The sequence below is a fragment of the Podarcis filfolensis genome (genome assembly GCF_964270895.1).
Source record: "Podarcis filfolensis genome assembly, chromosome: 15".
Classification (NCBI taxonomy): domain Eukaryota; kingdom Metazoa; phylum Chordata; class Lepidosauria; order Squamata; family Lacertidae; genus Podarcis; species Podarcis filfolensis.
In genome coordinates this window covers 34,424,925-34,443,911 of record NC_139618.1, presented here as the reverse complement: position 1 = coordinate 34,443,911, position 18,987 = coordinate 34,424,925, and the positions used below count along the sequence as shown (strand labels likewise).

The following is an 18,987-nucleotide window of genomic DNA, read 5'->3' as shown; positions in this document are numbered from 1 at the left end:
CCTGGACCAAAATACCTTTTCCCCCTTTTCCATTTGAGAACCCTAGAGCAATATTCCATGGCTATGATGAGGGGCCAAACACATACAGCGAGAACACAATTTAAAATATTTTTTAAAAAAGTCTGGGGGTAGGCAGCATGGTTAATTCAACTTGCTGCAAGGAAAAGTAGCCTGTTGCAATTCTTTCATTTAGAAACATTTGCAAACTCTTCCATTCCCCCTTTGCCTCTCCTAGGAAAGATTCTAACCACAACCAGAATTATAAGGCAACCTGGGTTTTTTATCGACTTGTCAAGGAGTTTGCCCCACCCAGCTGAAGAGATTTGCCCACATCCTGCAGCCAATCAGCGGCATCCTCTTCCAGAGGCAGAGCTCAGCTGATGCTCCTTCTAGCAAGGAGATTTCCTTAGCATGACGTGGCAGTGGAAGGCGGACAGCCTCCTTTCCACCCCTCGCGTATGATTTCCTACGCATGTCTATAATGTTCCATTGTTTCCATTCGGACTTAGCTTTCTCCCGCCTGGGCTGAGAATTTCAGCCGCCCACCTTCTGAAATGCTTTGACGAGGACCACTCAGGATCCGTTCTCCATTTCACTTTCTAAAGTTCAAGGCTTGCCACTCATCCTGGATAATACAGGATTGTGCCCCGTTTCAATGTGAAATGTTACATCTTGTACTGATAAAGTTTGTCCTGTGTTTCCACCTCTCTCTCTTTCTCTGCCAAGTTAGGGAACATCTGGAAACGCATGTGTAAAGGTTATGTATTTAAGCTCTGCTAGCAAAGCACAAACAGATGCACACATTCATTTGTATGTGTGTGCGACAAATTCCAGAGAGGCCATCCTGTTAGGCTGCAATAGATTGTGCTTTGAAGTCACTTCACCACCAGATAAATAAAAAAAATCCCTGTCCCACCCTAGTCATTATTTTGCCACAACAAAGGTTGGCAACCTTAAAATGTATTTATTATTATTTTATTTATTTATTTATTTTCAATTTTATGCATTTCAATAATCTAACAATCATTTTAACACTTCAAAACTTGACTTCCTTCCCCCTCTTTCTGAGGGTCCTCAAATTTACTTTTAATATTTTCTGCATATCCAAATTAACTTAATTTGCTCATTTATTCATCTGCTTCAAATATATACTCTTATAAAACTGCAGGTTATTACAATAATCCTGCTAACGTTCTTATCTGTTTACAGTTTATTTGTAAATATTCAATAAACCATTTCCATTCTTTTGTAAAAAGTTTGTTATCTTAATTTCTTATTCTTCCGGTAAGTTTCACCATTTTTGCATGTTCCATAAGTTTTTGTATCCATTCTTATTTTGCTGGGACTTCTTCTTCTTTCCATTTTTGGGCAAGTAACATTCTTGCCGCTGTAGTCGGAAGCAACCTTACAATGTAAACCCCTACAATAAGTGTGGGACAAGACATTTACTCTGTGGGGAAGAGGCTGCATCTCAATGAAAGAGCATCTTTTTGTGTGTGTAGGTGACCTTAGGTCATCAATATGAAATTTTACATATTGATCTGACATTAGAGGACAGACCTTTGAGTGCAGGCTTGTAGGAGTTCCTGTGACTGAACCACAGCATCTTTCTCTAGAAACCCAGGTGGGGAGCATCCAAATTCCTTACTTCTCTAGGCCAGGTGGGCCAATGAGGATGAGATATTCGGCAAGGAAATCCTCCTCTCTTAAAACTAAAAGCATGACCAGTCTGTTTTGATGCCTACTAACAAGTATGACAGCGATGAATCCCTTGCTCAGGTTGTTCACTCCCATGGTAAATATTCAGAATCAAAGTGATGGTGGGCATGCGGGAAACGGTTTCACCTTGGGAGAAGGAGACACTCTATCCTCTGACACTCCCACTTCTCATTGGTTTCTCCAGGATGGATATGGAAGCACCTAAACCCCCCCACTTCTCCCTATTTCTTTCTTTCTTTTTTAAACCAGCCTTTCATTCCTTGGAAATGGGTTGCTGTGAACCATCATCACTATGGGAGCAGAACAGGTTGCTAAGCCCTCCAGTGGAGTGGTTGCTGTAGCAGCTGCGAAGTGATAATGTGGCTGTTATGCCCATTCGAATTAAGCCCTATTCCCATGGTAGCAGTATTCCGCATGACAGCTTTAATGGCATGGACAGGAGGGGCTCTGGTGAGGTGGTAGTGCAACAGGATTTTCACCACCAGTCACCATGGCAATGCAGGGTTAGCCTTGAGACCCCAGGAAGCAGCCTGTGTGGACGCTGGGAAAAAAGAAAAAGGGAGAACGTCACCGGCTGAAAAAGTAAATAAACTGGATGTTGAGTTCAGAAGAGGAGCTGAATTGAGAGGAAGTCGGCGAGAGGCAACGCGATCTGCGCAACGCTCCCATGCGCTGTTACCTGGGCGGAAGGGAAAACTCTTGTTACTGGAACGGGCCTCATTGCTTTGCCTTTGACAAGATGCAGGTTGGCAAAACGGATCCGCACAGGATGGATGTTCCTTCTCGATATACTACCAAGTGAAGCATAAAACAAGTCCAAGGCCAGGAACACCCCATTTCACTCAGGGAGAAATCCAGACACCAAAGGTAAAGCGGAAGAGGAAGTTTTGTCACGTGCCGAGCAACTTCAAAGGGAGAGGAAGCAACCTTATACATGAAATAAACAAGCTAAGAAAGTGGAATATTCTCAGCAGGAAGAACTGCCCTCTCTGCTAAGTTGTCCCAGCAAGAAAGGAGGAGGGGAGGCAAACTGGGCATTGGGCAACTTTGGACTTTGTTGGGGACTGGTCGGAGAGCAGCTGGTGCTGACAGCTGCCCCAATGCTGGATCACAGAACTAGGATGGACAGCTCCAAGAAGGGGAAGGTAATGTTTTACATTTGTCTTCTAGTTTGGGGGAATCTCCTTGGGTGGATGTGAATCCTGCATAGGTTTGGCTGCCCTGCAGAATGTAGTATCTATGTGATGGTTCCCCATGCTGGTGGTCACAAAGCCACAACCCAGAAAATGCACATGGAGCAGAAATTCACTGGTGCAATTGTCTTCTGCGATTTGTTGCTCCCCTGGTGTTGCTGCCCAGCAAGCACCCCTTCTTCATTTGTGGCAGCAGGCAAGATCCCCAAGAGGATCCTGCAGGTGGGGAAGAGGGTAGATTATGGGACCACAAAGGAAACAGGTGGGTGAAGCTGCGGTTGCTTCTTTTTCTTCCTTGGGGAAATTAAAGCCACACACATTCCCTGGAGTGCAACCTTGCAACCCTACCAATGGAGGGCTCCACTGGAGTAAACGAAGAGAGCCACCTTTAAAATGTAAAGTTCAGACTCCAGATCTCTTATCTCCCCGAGACTCGTTTACCTTTCTCCTTCACCCGATTGCTAATTTTGCTGAAGCTTAAAAGTGTACAGGCCAATGTTCCAAGAGGAATTAACCTGATTTTGAGAGCCTCCATTTCTGAGTTTTGCAGCCATAGTCAATTTAAATGCTTTCCATAGGCACACTTGCAAGCCCAGAGCAGTTTGCAGAAAGTAAAAAATGCAATATGTCAGTAACCGACATGCATAATAAAAATCTTAGCTATCTCTGCACCATAACACTAAGAGGTCAACAAAGAACGATTTATTTAAAAAAAATCAGTGTAAACGACCATCAAGCTTACCAATAGGTCAATTAAGAACACCCGAAAGTAGCCCCCAAACTGATGGCAACAGTACCTTCTCTTGCTTTTATCCCCAGACTCAAAAGGCCACCCCTCCTCCTCAGTTCAGCTGCTCCCTTACAAAAGTTCCCAGGGCAGGAGAGTGAAAAATGGCAAGTAGGAGCTGCTTCCCCTGATGTCAAAGACAGGGTGCCTCCAGAGTATCACTATTTGTGTATGAGATTCAATCACATACCAGCAAACCCAACTTTTTCAATCAAAGTGGATTTTGTATCCTTGTGCTTCCAGAGCAATGAATGAAATCTATATAGTTTTTCTGTAAGGAAAGTGAAGGGGAAATGTGCTGGAAGGTGTGGCATGATGATTGTGCAACATGCCATCATCTAACATCCCTGCAAACACAGAAAGATTAATGTTCCTTAAACAGCTGATCTGGAAGTGACCGTGATTTCCTCCTATCTCTCTATCACAGGTGGGGGAAACTTTTGGCCATCCAGATGTTGCTAAACTACAATTCCCATCAGCTCATGGCCAGTTACCAGAAATAATAGGAGCTGCAGTTCAGTGGCACCTGGAGGGCCAAAGGTTCCCTACACCTGCCCAGCTACCTTAAAGGCTTTGTCATTTTTAGGGCGTGTTTCTTGTGCAAGATGCATTATGTTTAGCCTATTTCGTCTTCCCAACGGTACTGTAATGTGCCCATTCTAAAAGTGGAAAAACTGAGGCTGAAGGGCAAGTGCAACCCTGAGTCTGCTTAGATCCCTGATTTAGATCAGGGATGCAGAATGTCTGGCCCTGCATGTGTTGTGGACCCCAAGTCCCACCACCCTTGACCATTAGCAATGCTGGCTGGGGCTGATGGGAGTTGGAGTCCAGCAATATCTGGATGGCCTAAGTTCCCCCACCCCTGATATAGATAGCTATGTGCCTAAACCTTTTGTTTAGCAGGCTCAGGATATTACCGGGGAGCAGAAAAGTTCTTAAGTGGTTAGAAAAGATAACAAGAGCATCTGGATCCTTGAACTCGTGTTTCTAACAGTACACTGGTATCCTAATCCTCTGCGTTTCTACGTAAGACCCCTTGAGATTTAAGGGATTTGCTCCTAGGCAAGCGTCCACAGGATTCTGACCTAAGGCAGTCTAGCCGTGCGTCTGATGCTGTTCCTTTTTCCAACAATAACACTGTGTTGCATTTCTAATAAATATTGCTGGATGGAGAAGGAGCTTGTGGCATGGCATTTCGCTTAGAACTAATTCACAACGGAAAGTTAAGTAGAGAACAGTCAGAGATGTTTGTAGGATCCTGCCCCAAAATAGTTTTCATGCTCCTGTGGTAGAAGAAGGATTAAATAACTCAGGCTATCAATCTTTTTAAAAGAATCTGAATTCCAAGCAGGTGGGATGGAGCGTGATCTGCCAATTCCAGTTCTTTTGGGTTCTCATTTTCCAATTTAAAATTCAGTTCTCTAAATTCCTGCAGTAATTTGCTCTTTATTTATTTGTTAAACTTCATGAAATATCTTCAGTGTTTTTCATGGCTTTCTCCAGTTTTTGGAAGCAGTTTTGACTAATGTACACATTTTGCAAGCAATTTCTCTTAATAATTTTGTTGGTGTTTCTTCCACTAATATAGTAGCACACTTTGCCCCAATATATGCATTTTTAAATATGTATTGTTTGGCTGAAGAACAGCATTATAAAATTCAGATGAGTGCAAATTTCAAAGGATGTCTGTGTTTCAGTTCATATAATTTCAAAAAGTGCAAATTTGATAGAACTGGCTTCAAATGTAAACCGAGTTGGAATTCTCCCCTCCCCCATCCTTACTAGATCAATAAAACTGTTCCAGCGTTGCAGTCTTATACCTATCTGCATCTTTGATAAGAAGCAGGATCCAACTGAGTCTAATCGGGTTTTTTGTTGTTTATTGTTTAGTTGTTTAGTCGTGTCCGACTCTTCGTGACCCCATGGACCAGAGCACGCCAGGCACTCCTGTCTTCCACTGCCTCCCACAGTTTAGTCAAACTCATGCTGGTAGCTTCAAGAACACTGTCCCACCATCTCGTCTTCTGTCGTCCCCTTCTCCTTATCTTTCCCAACATCAGGGTCTTTTCCAGGGAGTCTTCTCTTCTCATGAGGTGGCCAAAGTATTGGAGTCTCAGCTTCACGATCTGTCCTTCCAGTGAGCACTCAGGGCTGATTTCCTTAAGAATGGAGAGGTTTGATCTTCATGCAGTCCATGGGACTTTCAAGAGTCTCCTCCAGCACCATAATTCAAAAGCATCAATTCTTTGGCGATCAGCCTTCTTTATGGTCTAGCTCTCACTTCCGTACATCACTACTCCTAGGCAAATGAACATCTGATTGAAACCCAGCTGCACAACCCCAATTCCCTGACCTGTGCCACTAGAGGGGGTTAGGATAAGGCAGCATCCATAGGCAGCTTTGGGGTGGTCCTTTTGCACTGGGCCCGGCATTCCTGGCCTGTCTCCATCAGAGTCAGACCTGTTTAGCCTGTCCTGAAGCCCATTCACTTTGCTTCTGTGCAACAGCTTGAGACTGATGCAGTCTCAAGGCAAGGCTCTGTCATAAGTAGGAATAGAGGAGAACTTAAAGGTGAACCTACCTAACATGAATTTTCTGAAACACGGTCATCCTTCAAAATTCATGCCCCCAAGTTTTGCAGTGCCAATATAATATGTGTAGAAAAACACATATATTTGGGGAAATAACAAACACAAAATGCATTACATATGGATAAATTATTTTGCGAAAATGTGTATATTAGGAAAAATTGCATACAAAATGTGTGTGTTAGTAGAAAACTGCACTAAAATGCTGATGAGACTAAAAATAAATAAATCACAATCCAATGTGGAGAATGGAAGACTGGAGAAATGAGAAACGGATAAAAACTGAAATTGACAGATTTGCCTAGTCACAAGCAAAGAATCTCCCTCCTCATGCATGCCAAAGGAAAGTGGTGTGCTTAAGGACTGGATTAAGGTGGCCGATGTTCTGTGGTCCAGATGTTGGGTCCAAATCCTACCAGCCCCTGCCAGCATTGCCAAGGGCCAAGGAGGATGGGAGATGGGGTCCAACACCATCTGCAGAGCACCGTGCTAGCTACCCTTGGCTTAGACAGGCTTCCTCAAAATCGGCCCTCCAGATGTTTTGAGACTACAATTCTCATCATCCCTGGTCCTGCTAGCTAGGGATCATGGGAGTTGTGGGCCAAAAACATCTGGAGGGCCGAGATTGAGGAAGCCTGGCTTAGAACATTCACTTGTGATTTGCAGACGGAAACTATGTACCTTTAATGGCTTGGCTGTGCTTTTGCTATGGAGGTGTGCATGAAAATTATCGCATCATCACCTGTACATCTGAGAAACAATAAAGGTAGAAGGGAGATTTTTAGAAGGCGTAACCTCTTCAAGCCCTGCTGAGGCATTGATGTTGCAAAGCCATTATTCCTAGTGGCCTTCTATATTCACAGCCAGGATAGAAAAAAGACGGTTTTGTCCTAACCTTTCAAAGCATGCTCATGGCAGAAACAGGCATTCTAGTACTTATGACTAGTACTTTTCATTAGTCCATAAGAGGCAAAACTACATATTACAGGCAACATGGGGTGCATCTCCATATCCAGTTCTTTCCTGCAACTTTAATGGACATCCTGTTGTGAAACAATGTGGTGATGTCACAACATGGGGCGAACATTCCTAAGCATTGCAATGAAGACATGGGAGTTCCATTCCCAACAATAGTTGCTTCCTGGTCTATGCCTCTGTGCATGTTTGAGTGGCGTTGGTCACTTCTTAATACTGAATCAAGATAAAAGACGTGGCCTGGCCATAGAATAATCCTATAGAGATATCTGGGGAACATACTTGGAATCGTGATATAATACTATTATGAATGAATTTGATTTTTATCCCACCCTTCCTGCAGGAACACAAAATCTCCCTATGCTCCTATTTTTATTATAGCAACAACACTATGAGTTAGGTTGGTCTGAGAGACAGAGGGCATACTTTCTGTCTCACTCTTTCCAGGCAGAGGTCCACACAGAAGTCCAATGTTCAAGCATTGGTTTTTTTTTTTTTTTTTGGTGTGTGTGTCCTGACTTTTCCTCACTGAGACCTGCTCTTTAAAGCTGAATCGGCGCAAATGTCACTTCAGATTTTTGGTTCCTGGGGAATCAGCAATAACCTGAGGCAGGGGGAGATCACTTAGGGTGATCTCCAGGGGTGAAATAACATGGGAGGTGCCTTCTTCAAAATTGGCACCATTGTGCTCAGCATTTAGAGAAGTTTGCGAGCACAATTCAAAGTGTTGGTGCTGACCTTTAAGGCCCTAAATGGCCTCGGTCCAGTATATCTGAAGGAGCATCTCCACCCCCATCGTTCTACCCAGACACTGAGGTCCAGCACCAAGGGCCTTCTGACAGTTCCTTCACTGCAAGAAGCCAAGTTACAGGGAACCAGGCAGAGGGCCTTCTTGGTAGTGGCACCTCCCCTGTGGAACGCCCTCCCACCAGATGTCAAAGAGAACAGCAACTACCAGACTTTTAGAAGACATCTGAAGGCAGCCCTGTTTAGGGAAGCTTTTAATGTGTGATGCATTACTGTATTTTAATATTTCATTGGAAGCCGCCCAGAGTGGTTGGGGAAGCCCAGCCAGATGGGTGGGGTATAAATAATAAATTATTGTTGTTATTATTATTATTATTATTAGTACTGCTTAGTTGCCATTCATGTTTCCCATCAATGCCCTGGAGTGAAGGTACCTGAGGGGCACTGAAGGGAACTAAAATGGTGAGGAGACTCAGCAGCCCAGTGTTGATCTACATGCCATTACCTGCTATTGCCCACCACCACAAGATGGATCCACTAGGGCCCATAAACAGGAGATAAGACCCTCAATGGCTGCTGTTGGAAGCAACATGACTCTGGGATGCTGGGAATCACAAGTGTGGAGAGCCCTGTTGCATTCAGGTCCTACTTTTGGGCTTCCATAGGCACCTGCTTTGCCACTGTGAGAACAGGATGGGCTACTGGCCTGATGCGGCAGGACTTGGAAGAGGGTAGCCAGGCCTGGCCCTACCATGAGGCAGAGTGGGGCGGCTGCCTCAGGCGGCAAATATTGGAGGGCAGTGAGTGAAGAGAAGTCTTTGTGCTCTATGCAGCCTGTCCTGCACTGACTAAACTAGACAGAGCAGTGGGAGATGTCGAAATAAGATTCCGTGGTCTGCTGAGCTCTTGCACTGGGAACTAGACTGGGAGAAGGCAACTTCTTGCCCTTTGCTTCAGGCAGCAAAATGATACAGGTACCCACCATTAGATAACACCCTTCAAACCTTGCAGCTTCCCTGCTCTGTCCCCCACAACTTCCCTCTCTCTCCATTGTTTCCTCAGATTAATATAGTCTGAGCATAAATTCATTAGAAAGTGCTAGTTTTCCGGTCAGGAAAAAAAAATCAAACTTTGCATCAGAGGTCTCGCTGCATCAGCAATTGCCACCTGGGTGTTTCTGAGCAAACAAAGCAACTGATGTAGAATTTCAAAGCATGCTGCAATGGTTTGAATTCCACAAGGGGAGTTCCTCCCAGTACCATTTGAAAGGCATACAGTTCATGGAGCTGCAACAATAACAGTTATGCAGCCCGCAGATTCCTCAAAGAACGTTTCCTTCCTCTCTCCCCACCCCCTGCACTTCACAGTACAGGTCCCAGTATTGTCTGTGGCTTAGTGATGACATCAAGTCTTGCACTGAGTAGCTGAGCCATGCTAGTTAAGTAGAGTAGGCCAAGCACTCAGCCAGAAGGTGATCTTTTAAATATTAACCCTGTAGCATCATGCATGTGGCGCAGAAAGGGCAGTCTGACCAATAAGCCATGGATCCGGTGCAAGGAAGAGGGAAGGCTTACTTCTCTGTAGGTAACTGGTTGTGGTGAAGTTTGCCAAAAGTCTGCACAATTTATTTAAATGTTTTAAACTGGACACATTTTGTGCATTGGGGGTGGTGATGGGGAGATTGTTTCTGTCTAGGTGGGAATATGGAGTGGTCCTCGATTTTAAAAAATATACACTCTGCAACAATTTAAGAGCAGAATGAAATGGACACAACTATGATTATGAATAATAAAGCAACTGGAGAGATAGAGAGCATTCAAAAACCCGAGCAAAGAGCTAGATTTTATATCTGGGTGAAAAGAGCATAGGTGCCTGCCACATTTTGGAAGGGAGGGAATTCTGATTGTCCATGCTCTAGGGACCTCCTGCTTGGACTACTGCAATGCGCTCTGCTTGGGGCTGCCCTTGAAGACAGTTTGGAGGCTGCAGCTCATGCAGAATGCAGCTGCTGGGTTGGTATGTGGGGCACGTGCCACTGGTCCTGAAATTGCTGCTGTAGCTGCCCATTTGCGTTGTTCGCACTAGTGTATAAAACCCTTGGGACCCAAAAAAACACAGAAGAGTGCCATCTCCTATATTTATTTAATTTGCATGTCATCCTTCATCCAAAGATCACAGGGTGGTTCTCCACATAAAAATGCAGAACGATAACACAAAATGCATAATAAAACCAAAACCAAACCAATGACCCCTACGCCACAAACACAGTTGAATGGCCATAGAATTAATCAGCCAAAGTCCTGGTTATAAATAAACGTTTTTGCCTGGCACCTAAAGATGTATAGTGAAGAAGCCAAGCGAGCTTCCGCAAACTGGGAGCCACTTCAGAAAATATCTATGTGGCTGCCCTCTGGACCTCTTGTGGAGAGGGCACACAAAGAAGGGCCTCAGAGGATTATCTCAGAGTCTGGGTTGGTTCATATGGGGAGAGGCAGTCTCTGAAGTATTGCAGTCCTGAGCCTTTTAATGTTTTTAGGTGAAAACCAGCACTTTGAATTGGGCCTGGAAAGCCATTGGCAGCCACCACAGTCAGGCTAGGATCGGTGCCTCTTGGGCTTACCGATCAGAAGGTCGGTGGTTCGAATCCCCGCGACGGGATGAGCTCCTATTGCTCTGTCCCAGCTCCTGCCAACCTAGCAGTTCGAAAGCACGCCAGTGCAAGTAGATAGATAGGTACCTCTGTGGCGGGAAGGTAAATGGCATGTCCATGCACTCTGGTTTCCGTCACAGTGTTCCGTGGTGCCAGAAGTGGTTTAGTCCTGCTAGCCACATGACCCAGAAAACTGCCTGTGGACAAACACCAGCTCCCTCGGCCTGAAAGCGAGATGAGTGCCACAACCCCATGGTTACCTTTGAATGGACTTAACCATCCAGGGGTCCTTTACCCTACCTTTTTACCTAATATGCTCAAACCATCTTGTCCCAGTGAGCAACCTGGCCACCGAATATCCGCCATCATGGGCCTTACAATCAGAAGCTGAGGTTTTAGTAGTGGTGCCACCGCAGGGTCCTAACTTGTTGGCAGTCTTCTGAGAGTCTTCACAGTGTCTATTCTCCAGATCTTCAGGGCAGCCTCCTTGGTGAAGTGTGCCTCTCTGTCTCCTTCATTATTAACATTCAAAAGGAAGTTTAAAACATTCTTGTTCACTCAGGCATTTGATGACTGAAAGAGAATGTTCCTGGCAACGCTGAAACTAATAATAATGAGGGCATGTGATTGTTGTTGTGTGTATTTTTTTTTAAAAGATGTTTAGAACTTACTGTTTTTAGAAGTGTTTTGTGTTTCTAAATATGTGTGTGTGTTTTGCTATAAGTTGTATTGCTTGCTGCTTGGTTGCTGGCTAGCATGGGGTCTTGGAACAGAGACTCTACTGCAGAGCTTTCCAAACTCTTCATGTTGGCGGCACACTTTTTAGACATGCATTATTTCGTGACACAGTAATTCAGTTTTATTAGCAAACCGCAGGTTAAACTGACCCCTTTTAAGAGATACGGACACCTATCACGTGACACACCTGCATACTGCAGCCGACACACTAACATGTTGCGATACACGGTTTGGAAAGCTCTGCTCTACTGGTTCTCACACAGGAACAGATCTACTGGTTCTCACACAGGAACAGATCTTCCTCATCACATGTTCCGTGATCCTGGGGCAGATGCCAGAAATTGAAGCTGGGACAGCCCAGGTTCAGCCAAAGCATACGGCCCACCCATGAGCTATGATCTGTCCCCAAAGTACATGAGCTTATTATACTTTAAGCTAATGAAACGCTCAGCACAACTGTCCGGCAGCCGGTGAGAGGGGCGGGGCGAAAGGCAGAGAGACCAACCGTAAGTGGAGACAGAGTCAATGGCAGGCAGAGCCCATCCTTCTCCCTGCTGAGTTCTGCAAGGGCAATAAGAATAAGAATGAATGCTACAGAAACAATCCTCAGATAATCTTACTCTCTGGGTGCGGGTGGTGCTGTGGTCTAAATCACTGAGCCTTTTGGGCTTGCCGATCAGAAGGTCAGCGGTTCAAATCCCTGCAACGGATTGAGCTCCCATTGCTCTGTCCCAGCTCCTGCCAACCTAGCAATTCGAAAGCATGCCAGTGCAAGTAGATAAATAGGTACCACTGCAGCAGGAAGGTCAATGGCGTTTCCATGTGCTCCGGTTTCCGTCAGTGTTCCGTTGCACCAGAAGCGGTTTAGTCATGCTGGCCACATGACCCGGAAAGCTGTCTGTGGACCACTGCCGGCTCCCTCAGCCTGAAAGCAAGATGAGCGCCGCAAACCCATAGTCGCCTTTGACTGGACTTAACCATCTAGGGGTCCTTTACCTTTTTACCTTTTACTTTCTGTAGATTATCTTAGGTCAGGTGTGGGGAACTTTTGGCCCTTCAGATGTTGCTCAACTGTGACTCCCATCATCCCAGGCAATTTCCATGCTTGCTGCAGCTCATGGGAGTTGTAGTTTAGTAGCATCTGGGGGTCCAAAGGTTCCCTACGCTTGTCTTAACTGGAGATGCCAAGGGACTAGTATTGCAGACTAAGTATATGCAATACTACAAAGCTCTACTATTAAGCTCCCTACCCCCCCAATAAGTCTCTGCACTTCCCTCCATACCCTTTGTCCAGCCTCTCAGTCCAGTTCCTCCCGCCCCTCCCTGCAAAATAACTCACATTCCTATCCTGCTGAGCTCTGCATGAAAGAAGAGCCCATGTTGATCTTACGTTTTTCACAGCCGTGGGTCCCCCCCCCCCTTCTTCACGTTGACAGTAATAGAGAAAGGCTTTGCAATTAAATAAAGAAAACTAAAAGCAGTTTATTGAACTGTGTGCTAATGGAGGCAGTCAAAGTGCCCTACTTGCAGGGTGTCTACAGCCCCAACATAAATATATTTCCTATGAGCCAGCAGCTTTGCTCAAATGGACGCTGCAAAACTTCTTGGTAGCCAGGCAGGTACTATAGAGGCTATAGGGGGCCTCCTGAAGGCCTTATGGTATTTGACTTAAAGCTGATTGATTCTCTAATGGACCACTCTTTCCCTTACTCTCCATTTCCAGCTTGTTTTTTTTTTAAATAACAACCTAGTTATTGCTTAAACTAAGACTTGTATTTCCTTCACAGACCTACAGTTTTCAGATGCCCCTGGAAAGAGGGTTTGGTTGTTAAACCACTCTGAAAATTGTAGCTCTGTGAGGGGAATCAGGGCCTCCTAACAGCTCTCAGTACCCTTAACAAACTGCAGCTCCCAGGACTGTCAAATGCAGTACAAGAGTGCTTTAAATGTGTCGTGTGGAAGTGACCATCGTTGCAAAAAACAGCATTTTCAGAATTTGAGTAGTTTTTTAAAAGGGACAGGAAAGAGAGAAACAGAGGGGAGAAAAGAGCAGACCCCCTAATCCCTGCCTGAAAGTATAACAATGCCAGATCATTTTAACAAAACTCTTGTAATCCCTTTCTTTGGCTGAATCTACACATATATAAAAAAACACTCTGAATGTTTGTTTGTTTTTAAAAAAGTTTTAATATATATATGGAATTTACCATTAGCTCACCACCGCCATCTAGTGTCACATTTGTATAATGCACTTAAAACACTCCTAAAAAGGTAAAGGTACCCCTGCCCGTACGGGCCAGTCGTGTCCGACTCTAGGGTTGTGCGCCCATCTCACTTAAGAGGCCGGGGGCCAGCGCTGTCCGGAGACACTTCCAGGTCACGTGGCCAGCGTGACGAAGCTGCTCTGGCGAGCCAGCACCAGTGCAGCAGACGGAAACGCTGTTTACCTTCTCGCTATAAAGCGGTACCTATTTATCTACTTGCACTTAAGGGTGCTTTCGAACTGCTGGCAGGAGCTGGGACCGAAAGACGGGAGCTCACCCCGCCGCGGGGATTCGAACCGCCGACCATGCGATCGGCAAGCCCTAGGCACTGAGGTTTTACCCACAGCGCCACCCGCGTCCCTAAAACACTCCTACCCTGGGTCTATTTTGATAGACAAATGTACTGTTACACGTCACCCCAATCTCCACAGCAGGGTGAGTTTCCAGGGGTCCAGGGTCTGGGTTCCCTGTTGGTAATTAGGTACAGCAGAGACTGCAGTGTCTTTATGATATATGGTTCATAACCACAACCTGAGTCTACCGTGTAGGGTTTTCCAACATTCACATCTCTCTGGAGCAGCGGGTATAGATGTACAAACAGAGGAACCAGAAGAACCAGCCTTTGTTGCTGCCTGCTCCAACCAGCCCGCGTAGAGTTCTGCTGGGCTCCCCTTCCCCCTTGCTTCTCAAACCTCTTGCAAAACACCACCATTTTCATTCAGCCTATCACAAAGTGTTTCTTTCCCTGCCCACTGACACACACACCTCTCTGTCTCCCCCAGTCTTTGCCCTGGCCACCACAATCTTTGGTTCCTCTTACGGACTTACCTCCCACGCCATGCCCCGGTCCGGAAACAAGTTTAGACGGCATTTTACACTGTTAACTCCAATGTCTGCCAACATGTCTTAATTCTCAAAGCACTGATTAAACCCCAGCACCCAGGAATCTGGAGGCGGTCAGGTCACCCACAAACCTGTAACAGTATAGATGACAAGCACCCCACTTTCAGATCCCTAAGCGTGCACTGATGATGCCTGTACCACATTTTTCTCTCGTTGGGAAATACCGAAGCGATTTTAGATATCCCCTGGAATTAGTGATGAGGAGTAAGCCAATGCGACTACGGTCCTATATTCACTTAGCTATCTAGGAATGTCCCACTGAACATCTGAGTAGACACATGCAGGATTGTATGACACATACAGTCAGTGAGTCAGCCAGGTCTAGGCATCATGATATAGATTGTGATTTTTTTTTTTAAGGCATAAAGGTACATTAGGAAAACTTAAAAGTATGGGTGTAAGAAGCTGTTTTGTATGAAGTCAGACTATTTTGTCCACCTCATTGGCTCCTCTGGCTGGCAATGACTCTTCAAAGGTCTCTGCCAAAGGTATCTACAATCTTTTACTGGTGAGTGATGCTGGGACCTTCTGCACCCAAAGGATGTGCTCTGCCAGGGAACTATGGCCTTTACCCAGAAGGAAAAGCAGGCAGGGCAGGGCATCCTGTAGATGTTGTTGGACTCCTTCGGCCCCAGTCATATGCCCCATGGCAGCTGTGGTCCAGCAACCTCTGGAAAGCACAGATTCCTCATCCCGGGAATAGGGGGAAAGCCTTGGCTAAATAATGTGGACATTAATTCCATTGCTTCTCTCATGCTAAACGAATGTTCTGCCACTTGAGCTGCCATATGCAATGGAACTCTGTTTTACATTTTAGATGCAAGCTTTGCCATTAGCTAGCACTGGGGACATGGGCTGGATTGTCCTGCGATCTCTAATTCCATGTGCCAGCAGCAGTTCTCGGTCACGCCATTATGGCATAGCCTCATCTGCTTACCGGCAGAAAGCTGCAGCGATGAGAACAGCAATGATATCACAGCTGGAGATCTGCAAATAGCTGGAATGAAACTGACCAAGTTAAAATCCATTAACACATATAGACTCACACCTGGCTGGCTGCTCTCCAGCACAGCTGTGCTACTCAAAGAGAAAGGTTTGCCTCTGGAGCCTTCCCCCAACATCCAGGGAAGGGTTGGTTCATTAGCTTAAAGGAGTCATGTCAAAGGCACAAGCGAGCACTCAGGAATCTGTTTGTCTTGGGGAGCACATTCAAAACACTACCAAACCCTTTGTCACGTCAATGCAAAACTGATGACAACACAAACAACAGGCTGTGTGTAACTATATAAATCTTTTTAAATGCGATTCAACATATGTGGAATTCTTATATCAATCTTGTAGTCAGTCATCCATTATGACTGAATCCATTATGTTCCAGGTCCCTGATATACAAGAATACGAGTATGCACGGCTGACGAAGCCCAGTTGGGCGAAACAAGGAATTATCCTGGAATCCTTGTATTATTTTCTGTATGTGCCATTCTTACAATTTTTTTGTCTGATACCTGCATAGAAGGAACGCTAGAATTCCTAAAACATCTTCACATGGAACACTCCAAGATTGATATAAGAATTCCACACCATGGACATAGCCAATATAAGAACTGAATAGATTGTATATCCTGATCAATCTGCTGGACTTGAATTTCTCATTTATGTGATAAGTTGGTCTGTAGAACCATATATTTTGATATGATATGCTGAATCACATTTAAAAAGATTTATATAGTTGCACACGGCCTGTTACATTGCTTGTATTGTTATCTCTCTTGGGGAGCAGCTGTTATGATCCATGGCCTATCAGCCTAGGAGTCTAGCGTCATAATAACAGTAACAATCATAATTTATTATTTATACCCCACCCATCTGACTGGGCCTCTCCAGCCACTCTGGGCAGCTTCCAACAAAATATTAAAATACAGTAATGCATCAAACATTAAAAGCTTCCCTAAACAGGGCTGCCTTCAGATGTCTTCTAAAAGTCTGCTAGTTGTTCTTCTCTTTGACATCTGGTGGGAGGGTGTTCCACAGGGCGAGTGCCACTTCCGATAAGGCCCTCTGCCTGGTTCCCTGTAACTTGGCTTCTCTCAGTGAGGGAACCACCAGAAGGCCCTTGGCGTTGGACATCAGTGTTCGGGTAGAACGATGGGGCTGGAGACGCTCCTTCTGATATAGTGGACCGAGGCCAGTATATACCAGGATATAAAGAATACCAGGAGCTATATATTACTTAGAGAGGTGGGCACATTCTTCCTCTCCTTGCTTATTGCCTACCCCACCCCAACCCCATTGCTGCTGTCTCCTCCACCCTGAACCACGCTCCTGCACCCGGCAACAGCCTGTAGGAAGGCAGTACTTATAGCAGCTGTGAATGTATGTGCTGTGCGCTATGATGTAACTGCATTCAGGATGTGTTCCCTAATTGGCTGGGATTACCTAGCAAAAGTGAATATTCTCAAACTGACAAATGGAACAGGTGAAGGTTCATATTGAGGGAAACCAAACTCCAAACAGGTGTGGGCAGCGAACTACTCAAAGGAACGATATCTCCCTGAAAACCACGCCTTTCACACCAAAAATATATTGACATGAAAATTCAGCACAACGTAAAGGGATACTGCTCCCATAGGCAGAACTGTGGGGCTTATTGCAATATCATAATGTGAGATATATAAACTAAGCTACATGCCTTCTTTAAAATGTCTCTAAAGCGTAGGGCGTCATGGTCAGCTGAAGCCTACCTAATGTGAGACTAATTAACTCATTTCCCCTCTTTGGTCTACCTTCCTAGGGGCAAAGCCAAGCATTGTATACTTTCTGTGACTAGAATTACATCGATTGCTGAGTCCTAAAATGAACTGCTTTTTGCCTGAATCAGTAAGGGAAAAGCGGTTAGGGAAGGAGGCAGGATTTTAAAATATAAGTTCAGGTGCCTTTCAAGGTTGGGAGGCCCAGATTTGGGCTTCTATTTTTGCTCTTATCTATTTGTACAGCACATGTAATTTTGAATGACTTTTGCTGCCACAAATGAATGCTTCAGTGCAGCATCCCGGCATCAGGTAAATAATTAACTCTCAGACCTAGTCCCCAACTGCAGTAATAAACCTGTGTCTGGGCTGTACACTACAGAACACTTCTTCCTGGCATCCATATTTCCCCCCCTGTCTGGGGATTTGTTTTCTCATCACCATTTCCTCTATTTCCAATGTTCAGGTGGTAAGTGCTGTTCCAGACCCCCCCCTCAGTGTCCCTATTTTCCAGGAACAGTCCTGGATTCACAGAAGCCACCCTGGTTTCTGATCTGATCCCAGAATGTCCCGCTTTTCCTTAGGATGTCCCTATTTCCATCAGAGAAATGTTGCCGGGTATGCAGTTATCTGACTCCCCAAGCCATCTGAAGGCAGCCCTTTATAAGGAAGTTTTTTTTAAAAAAAAGTTTAATGTTTTATTATGTTTTTATATATGTTGAAACTGTCCAGAGAGGTTGGGGTAACCCAGTCTGCTGAGTGGGATATAAATATTAAAATTATGATGATCTTGATGGAATAGTAAAGGTAAAGGGACCCCTGACCATTAGGTCCAATCTTGGCTGACTCTGGGGTTGTGGTGCTCATCTCACTTTAGTGGCCGAGGGAGCCGGTGTACAGCTTCCGGGTCATGTGGCCAGCATGACTAAGCCGCTTCTGGCAAACCAGAGCAGCGCACGGAAATGCTGTTTACCTTCCCGCCGGAGGGGTACCTATTTATCTACTTGCACTTTGACGTGCTTTCGAACTGCTAGGTTGGCAGGAGCTTGATGGAATAGGACGTCCCTATTTTCATCGGAGAAATGTTGGTGGGGATGCTGTGCCTTTTGTAGCCAACATGACCCCACCCATGCACAAGACCAGGGTATCAGTAGGCTTGGGGAAACTTAAAGGTTTGCAGAAGTCCAAACAATATTTATATATTTTTTTTTGGTGCAGGGACCCAAAACAGCCCAATTCGTGCTCTCACTGTACATTGAATGCTGATTGGCTGATTGGTGGCGGTGATAGGAAGATGGAAATTGGGGGTGGAATGGGTGAAATCCGGAACAGGAAACACACTACATCACAATATCTTGGTGGAGGTTCCACTTGTATGTACTACTAGCAGCCTCAGTCTCCCAGTGCCTGTCTCGTACTAGTCAAAATGGTACCACTCATGTGCAAGACATGGTGGTTTGGTTTTTGGATCCTGGGTCTGTGGTTCTTCACCTTTGTTGTAAAGAAAAACTTTTTATCCATTATATTTCTCTTTTCCCTCCCAACCCCACCTTCTCTGTTTTTATCTTCCCATCATCAACATTGCCAAAGAAGGCTGTAGCAGGCATAGGCAAACTTCAGCCCTCCAGATGTTTTGGGACTACAACTCCCATCTTCCCTAGCTAACAGGACCAGTG

General features: G+C 45.2%; 1 protein-coding gene across 5 annotated transcripts in view; it reads left to right on the top strand.

Moving 5' to 3' along the window:
- Window positions 1-18,987, top strand: part of GCK (glucokinase) — a 49,921-nt gene that overhangs the window by 2,160 nt on the left and 28,774 nt on the right. For 2 of the 5 annotated variants that reach the window (XM_083588806.1, XM_083588805.1), the window contains exon 2: window positions 1,969-2,864. The exons of the other annotated variants lie outside the window; for them this stretch is intronic. In XM_083588806.1, the coding sequence (XP_083444932.1) occupies window positions 2,820-2,864 (45 nt within the window). In that variant the 5' untranslated portion in view covers window positions 1,969-2,819. The remainder of the gene's footprint in view (window positions 1-1,968; window positions 2,865-18,987) is intronic. 5 annotated transcript variants of the gene reach the window in all.